This window comes from Heteronotia binoei, chromosome 15 (assembly GCF_032191835.1).
Source record: "Heteronotia binoei isolate CCM8104 ecotype False Entrance Well chromosome 15, APGP_CSIRO_Hbin_v1, whole genome shotgun sequence".
Classification (NCBI taxonomy): domain Eukaryota; kingdom Metazoa; phylum Chordata; class Lepidosauria; order Squamata; family Gekkonidae; genus Heteronotia; species Heteronotia binoei.
In genome coordinates, this window is record NC_083237.1 from 24,589,857 (window position 1) to 24,612,367 (window position 22,511).

At 48.4% G+C, this 22,511-nt stretch overlaps 1 protein-coding gene across 1 annotated transcript; it reads right to left on the minus strand.

Annotated features, from left to right (window-relative positions):
* Nucleotides 1–1,777: 1,777 nt before the first annotated feature.
* On the minus strand, nt 1,778–21,670 carry LOC132583676 (C-Jun-amino-terminal kinase-interacting protein 4-like). The gene is made up of 27 exons (XM_060255297.1): nt 21,321–21,670; nt 20,517–20,637; nt 19,455–19,525; nt 19,277–19,365; nt 18,639–18,726; nt 18,419–18,527; nt 17,373–17,460; nt 16,722–16,828; nt 16,483–16,534; nt 15,530–15,682; nt 13,960–14,008; nt 13,647–13,777; nt 13,010–13,063; nt 12,318–12,485; nt 11,703–11,820; nt 11,262–11,345; nt 10,885–10,938; nt 9,810–9,972; nt 6,709–6,859; nt 6,257–6,337; nt 6,066–6,133; nt 5,839–5,987; nt 5,326–5,497; nt 4,528–4,638; nt 4,291–4,410; nt 2,975–3,088; nt 1,778–2,847 (listed from the first exon to the last, which is right to left on the minus strand). Exons 1-27 carry the CDS (start codon nt 21,621–21,623, stop codon nt 2,747–2,749), a joined length of 3,069 nt encoding a protein of 1,022 aa, XP_060111280.1. The 5' UTR covers nt 21,624–21,670; the 3' UTR covers nt 1,778–2,746.
* Between the last annotated feature and the right edge of the window lie 841 nt (nt 21,671–22,511).

Genomic DNA, 22,511 nt, shown 5'->3' on the forward strand with positions numbered 1-22,511 from the left:
CTGGGCAGAATAAACAAGCAAGTTTTCTTGTGTTAGCAATATGAAAAAGTCCCAAGGCTCCATTGGCGTTGTAGAAAATCCAGATGCTTTAAAAAAAATGTTGGCAACCCTCTCTTCCTGCAGAGCAGAATACATAGCTCTTCCCCACCCATGCCCCTTTTATTCCCACAAGAAGTCTTTTGCAGGGCACCACAAGTTGGGCTGCAAGCAATGGTGGTTCAAATCTCCATTTCAGCAAGTCTCTGTTTTGAGCTTAACGCCTCAGCTCCCAGGGATTGTAAGGCTAAGCCAGCAGCTAGTATGCTTCATGGTATGGAAAGTGCTTACAGAAGTGCGGATGGTGACAGATCATTACAGCACTGGCCAGAGAGCTAACAAGACAGTGGATCCCAGAGATCCAAAGGCCTTTCCCGTCTGCACACATGCTTCCACTAATGGCTGGCTGATCCTGAGCAACCCAAAAGGTGCACTGCCAGGCATGGATATGACAGCAACACCGGTGTGTAGCTTCAGTGTCCTTAACACCTTGTCACCACTTGTGCCTTCAGGCAGCTAGAGTAGGCAGTGACCAGAGCCCATATCTCTTTAGTTTCAGTGCTGCTATTGGATGAAATATTCCCAGACATTATGTTTTCTAAATGTTACTAGGGGTGTGCAAATACGTCATTTTCACATATATTAAGGGGTCTCTGCCACTGAGCCACAGTCCCTGAGCCACATCCAGAGAGCCAGTTTAGTGTAGTGGTTAAGTGTGTGGACTCTTATATAGGAGAACTGGATTTCATTCCCTACTCCTGCACATGCACCTGCTGTGACCTTGAGTCACAAGTTCTCACAGAGCTGTTCTTCTCAAGAGCAGTTTCTATCAGAGCTCTCTCAGCTCCACCTCACAGGATGTCTATCATGGGGAGGGGAAGGAAAAGGAGATTGTAAGCTGCTCTGAGACTGCTTTGGGTAGTAAAGGACGAGGAATAAATACATTCTCTTCTTCTTTCTTCTTCTTTGCAGCAGTATTCTCAGCCATTCCCTGCAGCTGCTGTGGGGAACCCAGAGCCAACTTATCAAAAACCCTGCAGGATTCCTTAGTTAGGAGAAACCATGTGGGCTGACTAGTAGTTTTCTCTAGTCAGCTTTCATACTAAAACGACTAAGTGTAAAAATGCTGCTTCTGTAGTTGCTAAGTGCTAAAAGGCATACAGGCACCATCACAGTGGCCTCAACATTCAGATCTTCTTCATGGTCTCTGTGCATCACACCTATGGGACACAGTGCACCTGCACTGACCCTGATTGGTACTTAACAACCCAAAGGATCTTCACGCCCAGATTCCAGTGGTGAGTGCAAAACCCCCACCATGCATGCTCATTGGAGTGGGTGCGAACATCCAGCCAGTTCTCTTCTGACTGCCACGCTGATCAGTCATTCTCACTCCAGTCAGTATTTTTGTTAAATTTCCCTTTTTCCTTAGCCATTTCTTTTCTGTTTCTTATGACATGTATGCTATCATTTTCTAACTGGAGGCACTGAGACTCTCCTGTGACAATAGTTGCACCGGACATGCTTCATCCTTCCTGGATCATGACCTGTTTGAAAAAGTGGTTTATTTCTTCCCCACAGCCTGAAGCAAAAGCTAGTGATGCATTACCCATTTCTGACCTGTCTTTGCCTATACAGCCTGGCTTTGAAAGCCTGCATTGTCATCACCCTTTATGAGTAGCTTATCCACCACTCTTAGAAAGCATCTGGATCCAGTTTGTGTGAAACCAAAAAGCAGACAAAAGAAATTAATAGCTTTATTGAGAAGCTATCCCACAAAATAATAAATTCTGAGAGGGTGCCAGAGGCCCTACCCTTCTTGAGGCAAACAAAACAGCAACCCTGAGAAACCAACAGCGAGTCAGGAGCCTGGCCAAGCATCACACCAGAGCTCCAGGGAGGACTTGGTTAACTCCACAGCACCAGGAACTAGCCAATTCCTGCTCCCCGCCAACAGCAAGGCAACACAGCAGGGCAAAGCAACTCCCCCTTGAGGTTATGCGGAGTAATGCTGCAGGGTCAAGTCGACGCCACATTTCAGCTCTCCACTCCAGTTTAGTTCCAGATTCACCAGTCTTGCCCCTCTATCCCAACCCGTGGAATCAAAAGTGCATCAGAATCACAGTCAAAAATAGGAGCCAGAAGGGAACACAAGAGTTCTTGCTCTAATGCCCTGCTTGTTCTCCTCCAGATACCTCCGGAATCCTGGTTCTCAGCCTCCTTTGCTGCAACTTATTTAGGCACGTTTGCTTCTTTCCCAGCTTGAACTAGACCTCCTTCTGCTCTGCTGGAAGATGTGGGCTTCCTAACTCTCAGCTCCTAACCACCTAAATGATAACAGATGAGATAGGCGACATGGGAGCAGGGAGCAAAAGTATCAAGATTGGATGGGGGTGGCATCTGTATATGGGCAGGGAACTTTATTGCACAATGATGCATTGTTCCAGTTGGAAGGCACTGCAGATGGTCAAGAAGGTGGTAGGAAGAACAACCAGCTGCAGCTGCCCTCTCTGAGCATTTTCAGGAAACAGATCCTGATGTGCGCATGGCGTTTTCACATCACCGGCCCTGTAGACCTTAGACGCTTAATTCCCAAACGAAGAGGCTGGGAGAGCGAGGGCACCACCACCACCCAGCAGCTGTGCCATTTCATCCTAACTGGGAGCCCAGGACACGACACCTGAGCAGTGTCATGCCGATCACTGCAGCCTTAGGCCTGCACCTGCCAGACAATCAGGTGACTCCGCTCAGCACGACGTAAGCGCGGGTTGGGGAGAAGCAGGTCACCGTAGCGTTCATCAGTGTCATCTCCTGGGATTGTGGAGAAACGGGAGAGAAGAGGTGAGCTGTGGTGCTGAAATAACCAAGTAGGATGTCCTCTTCATGCAAGCATCTTGGATCCCGTTCCCACCCCCAGACTTCTAGGGAACGTGCTCACCTATCCGGAGATTAATGTAGCCTTCCCCTCCACTTAGCACCAAAGTGCAAGGCTTCCTTGGCCTCTCTTTGTGGGACTCCTTGGGATTCTCCAAAGGGGACAGATCTTTACATCCTAAAATGAACACGGCAGACAGACAGCTTACAAAAAAAAAATACCCCTAGATGAGGGCTGAAGGCATTCCAAGATTCTACAATCATGTCGCATAGTTGGATGCTGGGCCCAGAATCCCACACCCTGATAGTTTCAGCATTCAGTTCTTTTATGTGAAGCATTATCTCAGAGTTGGGAACAGAGGGCTTATTCTCCCACCCCCAAGCTTCCAGGTGGGCTGCTGTCTAACAAATTTCTAGTCTTCAAAAATTTCAGAGACAAGACTTGGATTGTGGACGATGGCTGGCGAAGTCTCAACAGAAAGGAAGAAAGCTGAATTATACTGCTGGAGAGGAAAAGGGAGCTGGGTCTCAAATCCTGCACAATCAGGATTGTACACAATCAGAAAGCAAGCGAAGATGGGTCAGAGAATCCAGTGTTTCTTGGTGCAGAGTAAACAAGTCCAGCTTCAGCCCTGATTTACAGCGAAGTCCTAAAAGAACACCTTCCTGGAAGTAAGCTCCTTTGAAAAGATCTGCGTAGACCTGCTTAGCATTGCTCCAATGATCACCTGGCTGGGAGCATTTCCTGCTCTGCTGAACCTCGGTTTGCAGTCCATGGCTGCTTCATACAACAAAATAATTTTCACACAGGTCCTGTCCAAAGTCCCCACCCCACCCACTGGACCACTCCTCCCTTCCACATACCCAAACCAGCTCCCAGTTTCTCACTGCTCGTACAACTGGGTGGCTTTTCCCCAAACAACCTCGTACTCTTGCATCATCCCTTGCTTCAACCAACTTCAGACCATCTCATTTTCTCATATCTGACCCAAGAGACCAAGACAGAGAGAGAGCTGCAATACTCCCTCTAAGCTGTGGCGTCTTGTGAGCAAAAATTCTACTTTGTGAGCTACTGGCACTAAAGTTGTGAACTACTGCATAAATTAATTTGCTCTGGGGCCATGCCTCCTGAGCTAAGGCAAAAATGTGTGAACTGGAGGCTAAAGAACTGAGCTAGCTCACACTAACTCAGATTAGATTAAACGCTGGAGAGCTGAACACCAAAATACTAAAATGCCATGAGTTCACCCAAATAAACAGGCTCTCTTCCATCAAAAATGAAGCTCTCCCACTTTTTCGTCTCACATTTTAATTCATTCAGCTCCATTCCTCTCCCAAAGAATTCATGGACAATTTATCCCCCTTTTGCCACCTGGTTACCTGGGACAGAAACAAAGAAGCGAACAGCATCACGGTGCCCATGATAGCTGATCTGGGCTTGCTCCATGGCACAGTAAGGGATCACAGCTGGCATGGGAGATTCCGAGCTTCCTGCAGCTTCTACAGAGAAAGAGAAATCAGAAGTTCATGGAAACAGCCACCAGAGGGCAGTGCTATGCCTGTCATCCTCTGAAAGCTCCACAGGGTGACCCATCCTCTTATTTTACACGTGCTTACCAGAGATGAAGGGCAAAGAGATGATGGGACCTCCGGACATGCCGACCCACAGCCGCTTCCCAAAAGTACCAAGTGCTGTGATGTTCAGGGCTAAACTAAGGCTGTTGGGCCCTAAAATGGAAGGAGAAAGAAAGGGCCATGAATGAGCTTCAGGCATGGCCATTCAAAACCAAAGCCAACACCAGGTATTAACACACTCAAGTTATTTCTGTCCAGGAGGCAACACCCTCAATAGCATTGCTGGGAGCAGCAGAATCTCGAAGAATTATCTTGGGCTCTAAGTGGCTCAGTGTCTTGCCCTTAGAGAAGGGCAGCCAGTCCTGGAATTTTTACCAGAAGTGGGCCAATTGCTCAGAGGTGGTGATCCCAAATTTAGTCCCCAGCACTTTCAGTTAAAGGATCTTCAATCACAGCTAGCGGGAAAGATTTTTCTGCCCGAGACCCTGGTGAGTCATTGCCAGACAGAGCAGACAATGCTGAACTCAATGCACACCTCCCCCCCTACACATACAGGGTTTTTAAAAAAAATCTTTCTGCAGTTAGGACAGGGAAGAGCGATTCAGGACTGAGCGGGGACTTTGAAACCAAGTCCCCCTATTCCAAGACCAATTTTCTCTGACCAGTACACTATCCTTATTCATCCCTCTGCTAGTCACAGGGCAGCAGAGGTCTGCCTGAATGTCCCCCACCCCATGTCAAAATTCTTATTCTGCCACCCCGTTGACTTCTGAGTGTTGCCTGCATTCTTGACCTCACTCTGAGGGTTGGTACGAACCAAGCTCTGCCGCGGCTGCTCACCAAGCATGCGGCTGATATAAGGCCCCAACTCCACTTCCTGCAAGGGCTGCCCGGTCTCCGCGTGAAGCAAGCGCAGAGTGGAGTCCAGCCGAACAGAGACCCATATGCCATTGCCAGCAGCCACCATATGCCGCACTTGGCTTTCAGGATGCGAAGTCACCTCAAAGTACCGCTGGGAGAAGAAGGGCAATGCAAGTTATAACAGGCAGCCGATTCACAGAATTCCTCCCTCCACCACCACTATCAGTCTGGTTATTGGACCTTAGATCTTATGGCTGAAGAACTGGTCTTTTTACACTCTGATAAACTACTCCTTGGGATCTCCCAATTTCACTACAAATGGCTGACACAAATTTACTGCTTAGTCCCTGTCTCCTACATTTAAGTATCTTGTTCTGATATCAGTTGAGTGGATCATACAAGATCCAGCCATCTCAAACAGCCATATAAGGAATTTAAATCTCCCACTTCGGCTCCACAAGTGCCCCATCTCCCACAAGTCCCTGAGATGACCTGGATACGAGCAGTGCGTGGATCCAGCACGTAGATTCGATTCCCGTATCCGCACCACAGCCGATCCAGGACAGGGATGGCACAACGAATGGAGCGCCGTGGCCTTCCCAAATCAACCAGGCGTGGAGAACGCAGGTCCCACTTCCGGGCTGAGGGAAAACAGGATTAGATGGAGGACCTGCAGCATGGAAGGCAGGAGGGGGAAGAATCAGAGGAGCAAAATTTACCTGGATTCCGATGGAAAATGGCTACAGATCCATCCCCTAGTGTAGCTGCGACACGACCCTGGAAGTGGCTGAAATGGAAATGATCAAGATAGATAAGGTTCGTATGGCACCACTGAACAGCTTGTGCAAGGGATACACAGTGGGGGCCCTCCCAGGCCTTTCAAGAAAGTAGTGGAGGGTCACAGACTCACACGATACAGTGAATTGCATCCTTTAGCTGGGCTTTTCCCTGACAGCGCCGCCAGTCTCTCTCAGCACAGTGAACACAGATGCTACAAGAAAAGAGAAAAGGCAGCCAATTAAACCTTCCTGGCTTAACCCCTGAACACCGCACATCTTTGCTGTTTTCAGTGGCAACCATAATTTCAATAGTTTCCGCAAGTTTCCTAGCATGCTGGGCATGCTGAGTCTAAATAAATATGGCGGTATCCCTGGATACCTCCATGTGGTGGGTTAGCGTACTGACTGCAGGCTGTCAGGCGCGAAAGAGAAAGGTACAATGAGGTGTCGGTGGGTGAAGATGGGAAGATGCAGCAGCTGGCTGGAGAACTGCAGTGTGTCTGACGGTCTCCACTGAGAAATGGGCTTCCAGAGCAAAGCCTTCCCCCATGTCACTTCTTCCCCTGCAACCCTTGCCAATTACCATCCCTCCTGAGTTCCCAGCCACACGGTGGGTTCCGTGCCAGCCGCCTCAATTTCCAGTGTTTCATCGTCACTGTCAGATCCAGGTGCCAGGGGGTCTTCGAGGATCTCTGGCTCCAGCTCAGGGCTCTCCCTGCCAGGCACTGTAAGGCCTATGGCGACAAGAAGAAACAGCAACAAATTCCAGTCACACCCCCCATCCAGAAATCCCAGAAGGCCCCAAATGGTACCGCTCCAATCCAAACTGTATCATGAGCAAGTGATTCTCAACCCCCCCCAACCCACTTTCCAGCCATTGTAGGGGTTTTTTTTAAAGAAGCTTAAAAACAGAAATTGTGTGTAACAGATATTTATTTCAGTACTAAAATTCATTAGTATTTTGGTACTTAATAGTTCAGAAAACATTTTCTGCAAGTGCTCAAAGCGCTTCACATTTGAGATCTCATAATGATAACCATAAAATGGGGGAGCGCTATGCAGTTAAACATTTCAGTGAACTACATTTTCAAATACTTACAGTCAGTTGTAGACATTTATAGACCAAAGCTATTAGCAATAAATATAAGGACAAATGGATGCAAGTGCATTACAGTCATTGCAGCAGCTACAGACAGGTGCTAAAACCCCACCTGCTAGTCAGTGGTTCTGGAACACCCACCTCTAGACACCCCGTGGAGAATGGGAGTCTAGAGATGAGGCAGAGACTGAGCGAGGGTGTGCCTGGCCTGAGGCAGAGGCAAGGATTTGAACTCCCAGTTTTCTGCCACCAGATTGTGCAACAATAAAACCACAAACAGGCAACCACACATTATTAATGTTCACAATTCTGGCACACAATGCAGCAATGGCCATTGATTTAGATAACTCAGACCAGGGGTATCAAACTCATTTGTTATGATGGCCGGATTTGACATAAATGAGACCTTGTCAGGCTGGGCCATGTGTGTTGTAAAATGTAATGCCAGGTAGCAAAGATAGAAACTTTATTAAGGACACAGGCAAACACAAAGATTTTTTTAAAACTTAAAACATGCTTGAAACATTTAGCACTCTTGCAATATTTTGTTTATTTAACAGTCTCTGATAACTGACACCTCTTTTTTTGAAATATTGCATAAAAACTGGGAGACAATGCCTATGTTGTAACAATCTTGAGAGTGCTGTTCAGGTTTTATCTGTGAGTTGCAAAGTTACTTTTTATTTATTGACATTACAGAAACCTCATGGTCAATGCTCTGAGCCATTACCAGGAGGGAAACAGGAAATGGCTGGACATTGTGAGCCTTTGTACACAAGTTACTTCATGTGCTGGTCAAGAACATGTGAAGATACCATGACACAGACTGAGAGCTATGTGTTTGTCTACCAAAATATAGTCTTCCTCAGAGAAATAACTACAACTTCTATGTGACGGTGCAAGAAGAGACAGCAAAGTATGGTGGTCAGTATCAGCCTACTATCTAGGAAGTCTAAGTTCAGATTCCTCAATCTACAAAGGAATTGTGCTGGGTGAACTTTAGACACTCAGCCTAATCCACCTAACTGGCTTGTTATTTCTCATCTAAATAGTTCACATTGCTTTCCTACTGAGAAAGACTAGATCGTGAAGGATATTTGTCTCTCTCCTTCTCCGAAAAGCTCATCCCTTAAATAAAACTTTGTTGATCCTAAAGGAACATTGTATCTCTCCCATGTGACTGAAAGAACTGGGCAAAGTAAGCTCTCTTCCCCTCCCTTACCCTGTTCCTCCTCAGGGGATGGGGTGGGGGGGAGCCTCAGCAATGGAGAGCCTTGGCTCAGTAGCTCTGCTTTGTGATTGAGAAACCCTGGCAAAACAAGCTCTTGCTCTTTCCCTCCCTCCATAAGAAAGGAGCCTCAGCCAATGGAGAGAAGAGAACCTTTGCTCTGTAGCTCCTGTGCTTGATAGAGTTTGGCAAAGCAAGCTGCAATGAAGAAGGAAGCAAAAGAGGTAGAAGGAAGCAGACAGCAGCCAGTTGCTTGCAGGATGAATAGGCGCCCTATGGGGGCCGAGTGCTGCCCACAGGCTGCATGTTTGACTTAGACAAATTGAAAGATGAGGAGCGGTCTATTAATGCCAATTACATGTGACAGTTAAATGGAACAGCCATGGCTCAGTGGTAAGAGTATCTGCTTGGAGTACAGAATGTCTCAGGTTCAATCCCTGGAATCTCCAGTTAAAAGCACCTGGTGGTAAGTGTTGTGAAAGAATTGTGCCTTAGAACCTGGAGAGCCGCTGCCAGTACTGACCTTGATAAAGGTGTGATATTTATATTGAGCCCTGTGGTGCAGAGTGGTAAAGCTGCAGTACTGCAGTCAAACACTCTGCTCACAACCTGAGTTCAATCCTGGCGGAAGCTGGGTCAGGTAGCCAGCTCCAGGTTGACTCAGCCTTCCATCCTTCCAAGGTCGGTAAAATGAGTAGCCAGCTTGCTGAAGGGAAAGTGTAGATGACTGGGGAAGGCAATGGCAAACCACCTCATAAAAAAAAAGTCTGCTGTGAAAACGTGAAAGCAGTGTCGCTCCAGAGTTGGAAACGACTGGTGCTTGCACAGGGGACTACCTTTACCTTTATTTATACTGATTGAAAAACCAGTGGTCTTAACTCGATATAAGGCAGCTTCATGGAACCTCCATGTTCACTGGCAGTGTATTTCTAGCACCAGTGTTGGCCAAGTTGGGAGGGGGGATAGAAGACAACCATGAGCTATTGCTTTCATGTTCTGCTTGGGGGTTTCTCCAGAGGCATCTGGTTGGCCATTGTAGGAACAGAATGCTGAAGCAGATGGACCTTTGGTCCAACCCAGCAGGGATTTTCCTTCACAATAGAGATATTCAGTGTACAGACAACCCACACAATTGTTTATGGTACCATTTGTGCAAATCTACAGTATTTTATCTGAACAGCTGTATTTATTAAAAAAAGAATGAAGTATTTGTCAATTATCTATAAAACATGAAGACACTTAGAAATCTTTTCCCACCTACCCTCTGAGAACTACACAATCTCACCCCCTCCCTCAGTTCCTGATTCGCACATGCCCTTCCTTTCTTCCTCCCAGAGTTCCGCTCCCTCACACTTACCAGGTACGCATGCAAGAGAGAGGATGTGAATTCCAGGTAACACAAAGTGTTCCAGTAGCTGGTTTGGGTTCTGAGCATCCAAAAGCATCACTTCGCTTGCTGAGTGGGTCCCTGAGGCCACCCACAGCCGAGAGTTGCCTCCAAGGCATTGATCAGGCATACCCTATGGGAAGTGGGGAGAAGAAAGAGAGGCATCAGCAAGACACTGAGCCTCCCCACCCACCCACACTTGTTTTCAGGATCCCATTACCACTCACATTTATCCTTTCTAAATGGCCTGGCAGCAGCCAGAATAAGCCCAACTGTAGCCACAGTCAATACTCCCTCTAAGCTGAGGAGTCTTGTGAGCAAAAATTCTACTTCATGAGCTACTGGCATTAAAGTTGTGAGCTACTGCTTAAATTAGTTGGCTCTGGGGCCATTTTTCCTGAGCTGAGACAAAAATGTGTGAGCCGGAAGCTACAAAACTGAGCTAGCTCACACTCAGCTTAGAGGGAACACTGGCCACAATACAAGATAAAATTGTAGAACTTAAACAAAAGAAATCTAATGCATACATTGAATGATTTTATCTGTTCTTAAGTTATCCTGTAATAAATACAGGTATTTTTGATAGTTTTATGTTGTTTTACAATTATTGTTTTTAGGAATTGGCCATGAGATTTCTATTTATTTAACCTTCCAGGTTCTTAATGCAACTGTTTGGGTTCAATTTTACTTCTCCTCCTTTCTCTTCTTTCAGCAGCCGGAATAGCCCTGACCAGCCAGGTCTTGGAAGCTAAGCAGGGCTGGTCATGGTCTGTTCTTGAATGGGAGACCAGGACTGCTATGCAGAGGCAGGCAATGGCACACCCCTTCTGATCCTCTCTTGCTTGGAAAACCCCATGAGGGGCTGCCACATTTCGGCTGTGACTTGACAGCTCAGTGCTTAATATTATTATTTATAAATAGCTTGGCAAAGAAAGTTCTGCAAACTAAAAAAGACTTTGGTCTTTCAGAACAGAGAGGACCTGCTGAGTGTTCTGCTCAAGAGACCCTCAAACAGCAACTGCTGCTGGTTTCTCAAAGTACTTACAGTCTCTGGTGTCCCTTGAGGTTCCAGCCCGACAGATGCTGCAGCGCACCACAGCTGCAGTGGGAGAGATACAAGCGTTACCTGGCGATCATTACTGAGAGGAACAGCACAGGAATTGCAGCCTCCTGGGCTCACCTGGAGCCAGAAGACTTTGCGACAATAAATTCCTGGATTTTGTACAAGCGTGCACAAGTGTGGCATGAGGGAACAGCCAGCATGTCATAAGAAATTAAACATTTCTGGGAGCCTGACACATATACATATCTGCATAGATGGTGCCCAGTTTGTCTCTGGGTGATTTACTGCTCAGGTGTCTCCTTTCAGTCAGCTTTCATTGAGCCTGGAAAGCCCAGTTCTTTTTAAAGCTGCTTTCTCACCTTGGTACTAGGGTCCTTCTGATCCAGCATCCGTAACTGCACAAGCACAGGCACGTCAGCAGCGCATGAAGGTGGATCGTGGCCCTGAAGTGGAATAAACAGCTATGTTTTTCACACATGGAAACTCCCCTAGCAGAGTTATATGTTCCTAACCAAGGATGGATCCATTTCCTCGGATAAAGGAAAATGCTGAATGTTTCAAATTACTGTACTATTGGGCATCTCACAGGGTATGTTCACATATTATATGGACATCATATTTCCATGAGGAAAAGCTGCCTGTACAAAGACAAGACCTATGAGTGTACACAGAGCTGCAAGCCAGCAGTTTTATTACACAGATCTATTGTCAGTGCTGAATATAATCAGTCCACAAGACAGAGACCCTCTGCATATGAGACCTACAGATGCCTGAGATACAGGTGAGTGCAGAACATTCACCTGAAGTGCAGGTGGCTGGCTCCACCCATGGATCTGCGCCCGACCATGCTCCTGCCAGATGTGTGAGTGAATATCACGGTACAGCTCACGCCGCTTCTGTTGCGGGGAAGAGTCGCCCCTGCAGATACAAATGACAGACAATAGTGGGCAGCAGAGAGACTCCAGCCACCACACTATATATGGCTCCACTGCCCTCAGCGGTATTAACCTAAGTGCAGCATCTCAGCCATGCAAGGGTCATTCAAGGACAAAATAAGATGGACAAAGCTTGGAAGGCCACAGTTCTTTATCCTCATGGCACCTTCTGCTTTTGCTGGCAGGTCTAAATAAAGTCTGCCGTGAAAACGTGAAAGCAACGTCACCCCAGAGCTGGAAACGACTGGTGCTTGTACAGGGGACTACCTTTACCCTTTTTATACGAAGAATCCAAAATCTGAACCTGGGAAAGTAGAAATTCTACCAACAGTATATATTGTGCAGATTAAGAAGGAGGTGCTTTATCCTGCATTTTTTGAGTGTCAGTAGATTTGCACATATGCACTGTTCCAGAGAAGACAGAACCATGAAGTCCATGTGACTATTTGCCCCACCCCCAGAAGGAGCCACAGAACTTACTCAGTGGGCGAGGTTGCTCGTGGGATGTACCTCAAAGCTGGAGACACCTGCCCCCCATTTCGTCCCAATTCATTATAGATGCTGGGGCTAGATCGGGCCCGCCCTCCCAGCTGGGGGGATGCAGGCATTTTCTCTGGAGAGTCTGAGGGACTAAATAAGCGATCAAAGCTGCAAGAGGAAATCCAGTATGGTTACTTAAAAACTGGATGGGGAAGGGAATGTCATCAAAAGTCAATTCTAAAAATAAAGCCAGATACAATGTGAAGGGAAGCACCATTTCTACATCATGAGGGTTAACAGTGAAAGAGCTTTCTGGCTATTCATAATCAAAGAGGGATGGAAGTGGAGTCAAGTCACAGCTGACTTATGGTAGACCTTGTAGGGTTTTCAAGGCAAGAGATGCACAGAGGTGGTTGGCCATTGGATGCCTCTGTATAGCAACCTTGCCCTTCCTATGTTGTCTCCCATCCAAGATACTAGCCAGGGCCAACCCTGCATAGGTTTCTAGATCTAGTGAGATCAAGCTATCCTGGACCATCCATGTCAGGGCATATCTAGAACATAAATTGTACGGTAAACTTAAAAGTCTGCCATGAAAATGATGTGATGCGACATCATCCCAGAGTTGAAAAACTACTGGTGCTTGCACAGGGGACTACCTTTACCTTTTTAAACTTAAAGACAACACTTACATTTTCCAGAAAGATGATTTTTTCATCTGAACTGCCTGTTCTTCCCGCGAAGCCCTGCAAAGAGAGAAATCGTCCTTCAGCAGCTGCCCTGGCACAGCACAGAGACTTGAAGTATCTTTTCTTCATGGTTTTAAGAAGCAGCAGCAATTGGATTTGTACTTCACTCAGAGTGGCTTACAGTCTCCTTCCCTTCCTCTCCCCACAACAAAGGAAACTAGTCCTCAAACTGAGACACTTCAGAGAGAGAGGGATGCCATTGCAGCAGATTCACTGATGCCCTCTCTTTCAGCCTCTTGCATGCAGAGCTGGTACAGTCCAGCAGTCCTACACATGGGCATTGCGCCAAGGGTGAATTCTCACCTCAGCCACAAACTCACCAGGGAAGTTTAGGAAGTTCTCTCTCCCCGTCTCCCACCATACACATTTGACCAAGTGTCTTGTTCCTTCTGTGAGCCTGAGAGGGGAAAAGCTCCACTATGCCTGGTAGCAAAGGCTGGCCTTCCAGATGGCAAGGTGGTGCCATGACACCAGGGGCCTGATGGTAAGGACAAGGACAGAGCCCATAGGAGCTCCCTTTTTCCTTTTACGCCCTTCCTGCCAATCGAGCACTGTGCCCATCAACCTCAACACGTCTGACCTGAGGAGCTCAGTGCGTCTAACAGCTTCTTGCAACTCCATCAGCCTTTCCTTGTAGAGGTTGCGTTCCATCACCACACGCGCCATCTCAGCCCGGGTGAACCGCTGAGGCCTGGATGGGCCCCCTTCAGCCTGTAGAGGAAAAAAAAGGATCCTTTCTCAACACACAACCTGCTCACAAGAAGATTGGGGTTCTTCCTCCCATTTTCGTCTTGCCTTGACCCTCAAAGCCATGCCCAGACAACTGGTCTTCCACAGAACCCAACAGCCCACCAAACTCTCCAAACACCAGCAGAAAGTACTCCTCCAGTTACCTCCCCATCATCACTTGGACGCTTTGTTTCCTCCAACTCCTGTCGGATCCTGGAATGAGAAAGGTAATGCAAGTAGCTGAAATATGAGCTCACATTATTACTATAAAAAAAGTTGTTGGAAAAATCACTGAAGGTTGATGACCCAGGAAGAGAGAATGTTGTCTTTCCATGTTAAGTACACATGGCAGGCCTTTTCAAATAATTTAAGTAGAGAACACCAACATCATATGATTGCCATTTGGCACACACTGGAAATTGTTGACTCACAGTCTAAACAATAGATCAGAAACAGCCATGACAAACCAGAACTTGAAAAGCATTCTGGGGGTTCTTAAACACATCCCTAACGCATTCTGAACAAGTATTTTTCGGTATTTTTATTCAGAAGAATACGCTAATGTAGAAAGACCAACATTAGTTATTTTGAACATTTATATGCCACCTCTTCAAAGGTCTGCTCAAGGCAGCTCGCTCATCAATGCAAAAGTTCAAATAATAAAATCATTCAAAATAAGAATCTGTACATTCCAAAAGCGTAAAAGCCCGTAAATTGCATGAAGGATTAGCAAGATTTCGGCAGAAGTATCCAAACCCACAGTCTCTCTCTCTTTTGAACTTCAGCTGACTCTCCCAAAGAACAGCACCTAAAACTGTCCTGTGCTGAACCAGACCCTGGGTCCCTTCAAGGTCCATCTTGTCAACTCAGACTGGCAGCGGCTCTCCAGGGTCTCAGGCAGAGGTCTATTCACATCACTTCCAGCCTGGTCCCTTTAAACTGGAGTTGCCTTTGATGGAACCCGGGACTTTCTGCGTGCAAAGCTGAGGCTCCACCACTGAGCCACTGCCCTGCCCCAACTAAGATGCGCTAGCGGCTCTACACCTGCAGCAAAATTAGTTGGAAGAGCTCAAAGGTCATAGACTGGACTGCACCACTTCAGGCTGCCAGAGGAGGGAGTGGAAATAATATTTTTGAACGATCTATGAAAAAAATTTCCCTAGAAAACTAGCACAAGAAGGAGGAACCTGGGCTGCAAACTTTCTCCTTGGTGGGTTGGCTTTTTTTATTTGTGTGAAGCTTTCACACTAAGAACCATTCCAAGGCGGCAATACCCACCTGTAGTCTGTAGTAGTACAGTCCACTCAGTCCTATAAAGATTCTCTCAGCTCCTGTTGCAGGTGTAGACCGGGCCTTACTCCAAAGATACCTGTCATCCAACAGACCCTAGTGTGCCATACATGTCTCTGACACCTTAAGAACATTATCTGTAGGTACCACCTTTATCTGCAGGGGAAAGTGCCCAGGTCCCTCTCAAACTTCAGAGAGATCATTCAATGATCCAGTTTGCACATTGCTTTACCCAGCCACCTTCTAGCATGGGACCAGTTCTTCCTGTTTCACTGGCAGGATGACTAAAAAGCTAGGACTCAAACAAGCCTGCAATACTAAGTCCACTGGGAGCCAAAGTCCAACTCCTTGCCTCCTGGACAACATTGGCTCTGGTAAAGCAAGACGCCAGAGGCAAATCCTGACAGGCACTTTGCGGCAGGGGGAGTGGTTCCCAGGTCATACCGATTCAGCTCCAGCTCAGCCTCCTTCAGCTGTGCTTGGCAGCGGCTCAGGGTGCCAGCCACTGCATCACGCTCCAACCTCAGTGACTCGCGCTCCTCACCAAGCTCCTCCACGCGGGCAATCAGATGGCGGCGGGCAGTATCCAGAGTGATCCTGGAGACAGGAGGGCAAGAGATACAGCTTTAATCTGGGGCCTTCCATGAAGAGATTTTCAGGATGGTAGCCATAGTAGAAGAACAAGATTTGAGTCCAGTAGAGACCAACAGATTTTGGGGATTTAAGCTTTCATCAGACAGGTATACTACAAAAATCTTGTTGGTCTATAAAGCACAGGGCTATATCTAGGGAGAAGCAGAGGCCCCTTGCCCCAGGCATCGCCAGAGGGGGCACCAAATTGGGTATGGAGTCCATTCTATTCTATGGGCCCATAAAATAGAATAAGCCCATAAGGGGGCATCATTTTTTAATTTTGCACCCCCCCTCCCTCAAAAACCATGTAGATCTGGTCCTGATAAAGCATTATGTAGCATATATACAAATGAGGCAGGTCTGGGTTAAGGTTCATCTAGTAATCTGCCAAGAAAAGCAGAATACAGAGAAAGAATCAAGAGGTGGTTGAGTGGACTTCAGGCAGCAGGCAGGATATACCATTTTTTTATCCCCCCCCCCCCAAAAAAAAAAGATTTAAAAAGTCTCTACAAGTAAAAGAAACAACTAGTTCATCAGTGGAAAAAAGGCCCAGTTCAGCCCACTCCCAGCTGCATCGATTTTCTTCTTGCAGCTTGCATTTTATTCAGTGGAATTAAAATGTGCACTCCCCTGCAATCTGGTGGTACATCTCGTTCCCGCATATACAGGCCAGGCCTTGGTTGAGGTCATAAGCAAACCTTTCCCTCCCAGGAACCCAAATTTCCTTCACTTTAGGGTGGGATAAAGAGGGTCCTCCTCCTCACCGTGCCTCTTGTAGTTGCATGTTTTCCGTCATTAGGGTTTCTAAGACATCTCCTGCAATGATTGTAAAAACATGGATATTACTGAAGTGTGCTGTAGGTTCAAACACTAATTCCTCACAGGGGCTCTGGGAGCCCAGGTGTTCCAGGAGTAGCACCAGTTGGTTCATAACATAAGCTGAGTTCTCTGGAAGAGGGGGAATTGGGAGGTCCAGCAGAAAGGACAAAGCAGATACGCTTACCCTGCAGATCAGCACCGTCGTCCATATCGCTGAGAATTTCTGGGCTGAGGCCCGAGACCTCGGCGAAAAGTGAGACCGTGTTGCGCTCGAGGGTGGTACTCAGGGGGCTGAGAGACAGACAGACAGACAAATAGACAGAGTACCCACCCACCTTCATCCTGGGAACACACACCCACAGGTGACACCACAGTAGACAGAAACCAGTGTGAACATGAACTGGGTCTGTGAGGAAGGTGGGGGGCATTAAGGTGTCCTTCACAAAAAACATCACCTTTCTGGCACTCTCCTCCCTCCTGTGACTACAGTGCTTTCAAAACAACAGCAGCAGAAAGGTATGAGGGAAGAAAAGTTTCCTGTCTGGCCATCAGACTCATTGGTTGTTTCCTCCAACACAGGAAATATGACAGCTAAAAGGCAAATGTGGCTCAAGTGCAAACACTAACAAGGTAAAGGGAAAAGTGGGGGCGGGGGGTGAAGGGAGCAGCACAGCCACACTGAGGATGAAGGGGCAGGGAGGAAGAGCCTAGCAGTTGCCTTCCACCAGTGGAGGCCAGCACAGTCTGTGTTTGGGCACTGGCCAAACAGGATTACCCTATCCATGTGCTTTCTGCTTAGACCAGGAAGTTTAGGAAGCAGACACGTCCCTTTTACCTGCTTGGTGGCTGTGGGGCAGGTGCCAGTTCTGGAGTAGAGCTGAGAAGTTCGTCCAGGTCAAAGCGCTCCTCTTGGGCAGGAGAAGCTGAAGGAAAACAAAAGGGAGTGCCAGTGTTATTTTTATATTTAGCCCATCTATAATAGCAGCATAACATATTTATATGGTGCCATCAACAGGCTTTGAAAGCCAAACCAGATGCGGAGGGGATGACAAGTCCCTGCCCCCAAAGGAGTTTCTTATCTGCATTTTGACAGAGGAGACAACAAAGGAAAACAGAGTGGGGTGGGGGGAGACATACTGGATAGATTTATTAAATGAGTGAAACATCATCCAGAACAATAACATTCCGAAGCCAGCACTGCATTGACTTACTAGGGTCTCAATCCAAATTTACTTGGGAGTAGGTCCTACTGAGCCCTGACCTGGATAGCTCTGGCTAGTCCAATCTCAGAAGCTAGGCAGGGCCAGCCTTGGCTAGTATCTGGATGGGAGACATTCAAGGAGTACCAGCGTTGTGATGCGGAAGCAGGCCATGACAAACCGCCTCTGAGCATCTCTTGCCTTGAGAACCCTGCAGGGTTGCCATAAGTCGGCTGTGATTTGACAGCAGCAACAACAAATACCTTACTGAATTTGTGGGACTCAGGATCTGATTTTGTGTCACTTAAGATTCAAGCCCAGTCTTCTCCCTATGGTGCTAACTTCTTCTACATTTTAAAAATGCAATCCCTTTCTGCCATCCAAAGAGATACGGCTACCACTTCAAGATGTTAACACTCACATTCTGCGTGGCATATGTAAATGCATCCCTTCCAGGCTGGGAGAGCTACCCTTTCTCACTTCTACCCATATAGTTAAGCCTAGTGATAGAGGTCACACTTGATATATAGGTGTCTGAGACTGTGTCTCCTACTTACAAGGGTCTCAGGATGGGGAAAGACCGCTTTTGATGCGCATTAACCAAAGGAATATGTACTAGACCAGGTGGGCAAATGGCCTGGCTTGGCATAAAGAGGAAAAGGTCACTGAGTCCACTCCATACCATCTTTCTCCAGCTGCACCATCTCTTGGGCCAAAGGACAGCCGTTCCTTCCTGCTTCTTTCTGGGGAGTCTTCTCTGAGCAGGGTGGGTCTTGAATCTCACCAGGCTCCTGAAATATGAAAGAAACCACTGAAGGGGATAAACTGTGGGGTTGCCTTCTCAACCAACCACTCCTTTCTTGACAAACTCTCCAATGACCCCATCACCAAGAGCTGCTTACCTCTAGGAGACGTGGTGATTTGGGCGATCCAGGGTCTGAAGTGCTTGGCAGAAACTGGGGGGCCTTCCAGATGGGCGGGGGCTTCAACCTAACCATGTGAAAAAAGATAAATTTTGACAGCCCTCTTCCTGCCTCCAACTGTTTAGCTGTCCCAGAAACAACCAGAACCCTTAAACTCCTCTGCAGGTCCAAACACACCACTCTTCTCTGCTGCATTTGTCTCATAGGCCCATGTCACTATCCATTCCCACCAGGCTGACTGTAGAGCAGCTTTGCTTTGTTCCTGTCTTTCCTGCTCCACTTCATCAAACCCTGTCTACTATTTGCCAAGAAGGCAACCCAGAGCAACCACATGGCAGTCTCAGCCACTTCTGCACTGGAAGAGGTGGTGAAACACCAGGCCCCAAAGTTGCTAAGCAACCACAATGGGCTTCTCCCCATTCTCCTGAAATGGATCCTGATTGAATGATAGCTGCAGCAGGGACTGAAGAAGCTGGATGCTCAGCATCTGGACCATAGAGCACCCCCCACAGCCTCAGCACTATGGAGAAATATCCCATCTAATTCAAAATCGGGGCCTCTACCTAGGAATTCACAGAACAGTGACACCCCCCCCCCAGGACTTTGCCTCTCCTGACCTTTTTGTCTCTGCAGAGGGAGATCCAATTTGGCTTGTGCCAGCCAGTGCTATCCGCTGTGCTTTCAGTTCCCTGTAACTTTGCATCATCTGTAAAACACAGAGTATGAGGTGAAAATGTAGGGAGGGTGAGGAAAGAAAAGAACAGGCCGGTCTAGGCCGCAACTGACTGCAGGTACCTTGGTGTGGGTCTGATTGAGAGCGGAGAGCTCCTTCAAGAGCAAAGACTTCTGTTCTTCCAGGCTGGCCACTGTGAAGAGAACACCAACAAAAGGACACTGGGTGCATTTAGGCAGGCACTATCCACACAAACATCAGGTTTAAAACTAGCATTAATGGGCTCTTCACAGTCTCAGCTGAATCCTGTAGACCTGCAATGCTATCCTAAGCATGCTTGGCTGGAAATTACATCTTTCTGAGTTCAGTGTGACTTTTCCATGCATCCAATTGCAACCAAAATAGTGAATTTCAACAGAATTCAGACGAGACTAATTTTTGCTGGATTGTCCCTACACCTTCCTGATGGAAGTCAGTTCACTGAGTTCAGAGGGGCCTGTTTCTATGGGATTGCACGGAAACTGACAGGCTCAGGCAAACACAGACAATGTATTCACGCTAGCAAATTTTTACAGAAGCACTGGAATTCCCTTGCTATGGTCAAGGTCATAAAGTTCTGAAGATAACAGTGTTAACGCACTAGGAGCCTTGAAAGGACTGCGTAACTAGCACACCACTTGCAAGCAAAGAGAACTGAATCAAACACCTTTTCCAAAAGCAGGTTTGTCGTAGCCCTTGCAAAGGAGAATGGAATGGCTATTCCCAGGCCAAAAGCGAGAGAAGGAAAGAAACTGGTGCTGCTATGAATGCAGGTGGGTGATGGTGGTATGTGTATACACACAGACATACAAAACACCAACAGGGCTGACAGCTATCCAAGTTTGTGACGAACCTAAGAAAGCATGCTAGAAAGGTTATGCTGCTCCCTCTTATACCGACACCCTACAGTCTTGGGAAACCAGATATACTGGCCCAGCAGAGCGCTGGAAGAGGTGCAGGACTGGGCACGCGTGTTAGTGGGAAGGGCATAGGCGGGCACTGAGCCACCTTGCAAGTAAAAGAGGCCCCAGCTGGAAGATCACTGTTTGAATCCATTCAGTTCTGCATTTGGACAGGATGCCCGTCTCCACTGCTGGTACAGTACACATGTTACCAAGTTTGGAAAGGCTGGTCCATTCACATACCCTGATCAGCATAGCTCCGTGCTTTGCCCTCCAGGACACGGCTTTGCCCCTCCAGCCGAGTCATGGTGGTGGCGTTTGCCTTGCGCTCCTGCTCCATCACATCCTCCAGTTCCATGAACCGCTGCAAGGAAGGGAACCCAAAGGTCCAGGCAGTTGCTCCCACCTCCGAATGCTCATCCTTGAAGCTCAAGGCTGTGTTTTTAGGGTTCCCAGGTGGTTCCCCATCCACAGCTTTACCAAGGAGGGCTGTGTCATGTGCCTCCAAGGACATTAGCACAATTCTACATGTCCCCACATCACATGCTCCCCGATTCCTTGCACCGATAGGCAGCCTTTGAGCCCAGGCACTCATCACTCCTTCTCAGCTCCCTCTTTCCGCCTTCTACACTAGCTGTACTGTCACCTGGCCCCCACCCCAGATCCCAATGGACTGTGGCTTTTTAATCACCCCAACATCACTCTCAGCCTTGACCTGGATGGCCCAGGCTAGCCTGATCTCATCAGATCTTAGAAGCAAGGCAGGATCAGCCCTGGTTAGTACTTGGGTGGGAGACCACCAAGGAAGCTCATGGTTGCCTCACAGAGGCAGGCCACGGCAAACCACCTCTTCATCTCTTAGCTTGAAAACCACCTGGTTGCCATGAATCATCTGCCACTTGTTTTACCACCGCTGGGCCCACCAGGGAGTCCTGGTTGCCAGCCTCCAGGCCAGGGTCCGCAGCCCTTCCGTCGCCGGCCCCCGGGAGACTGGAGTCAAATCTCTGCACCGGGCAGCGCTACAGGTGGACGGCGGGCCACACTTACCTCCTCGGCCCGCTTGCGGCCGGCTCGCTCCCGCTCGTATTGCTCCAGCAGGCGCAGCCGGTCATCGCGCAGCCGTTCCAGGGACTGGTCCCGCTCCCGCACCTGCCCGCAAGCCCTCTGCAGCGACTCCAGGACAGAGACGAGCTGCGGCAGGAGCCCCGACACCGCCCCGGGCCCGTGGGCCCCGACCAGCCGCTCCAGCTCCCCGTACAGGCCGCCGGCCATGGCAGACACCAGTTCCTCGTAAGGCGCGGCGGAGCCCACATCGCCATCGCCCCCAAAGGTCTCCTCGGGGTCATCCATCCTCGGGGCCGCCGCTCTAACCCCTGCGCCGTCCAGTCTCTCCCCGCAGATCACTTCTTGGCTGCTTAGCCGGCTGGCCCCAACGACCCCCGCGTGCTCCCCTCGAGCCTCTTGCGCTGCCTCCGCTGTCCTCGCCTTTAACTACTTCCTGCCCTCTAAGGAGGCCGGGAGCTTGACTTCTCCTGCCTCAGCACGCATCCGAGTCTTGGTCTCCGCAGACGATTTCACCCTCGGCCGGGTTCCTTTGCTTTCTAAGCGCCGCCGGACAACACCCCACCCCCCGGGCTCTAACCACTAGACACCACTCCCCTCTCGCAGCCCTTCGTAAATGCAAGGTCTCCCTCTCCTCCCGGCATCTTTCGCTTCCAGGCTGTAACCACAAAGCTCTTTCTGAAAGGATCCCGGATCCTTGGAACCCGCACCGTCTACCTAGAAAAATCCTCAGGCTGGGACTCTACCCACTAAGCCCGGCTCTCGCCCTCTCTTCCCCCAGATCCTAACTTCATGTCACTTTGCAAGTGGAAAGATAGGCGGAGCCGGAGCCTCCAAGGACAGCCAATGGCGCATGAAGAAAGTGTCAAGAGTAACCAATTGCGCGTTGCGATGCGCCTGGATGGCCAATAGTGCGTGGAGGAAGGAGGCTTCCTCCAAAGGGCCGGCAGCGGGGAGGGGGGGGGGAGGGGGACAGTGGTAGTATTAACTTTCAGCAATCACATGATCTTGGGTCATATGATCTAAAAAGCTGGTTGGTGCCTCGGCGGGTTTCACGTCTGAACGCCTCAGTTGTGAGAAGTTTGGCTCTGGAGTTTGCTAGTTGCCGGAACTGGCAACTTCAAGGCCACTTGTTGCTGCGTCGTTTTTACAGAGCAGGAGCTACCAAGGAAGTTG

Bases quoted from the DNA above. Each gene is read 5' to 3' on its own strand.
- LOC132583676 (XM_060255297.1), bottom strand. From the start codon at position 21,623: ATGGATGACCCCGAGGAGACCTTTGGGGGCGATGGCGATGTGGGCTCC. The intron at 18,727-19,276 runs GTCAGGAGAGGC...TCACATGGTTAG, and splicing joins CCCTCTGCAGAGACAAAAAG to GTTGAAGCCCCCGCCCATCT. The intron at 14,009-15,529 runs GTATGACCTGGG...TTCTCATTCCAG, and splicing joins GCTGAGCTGGAGCTGAATCG to GATCCGACAGGAGTTGGAGG.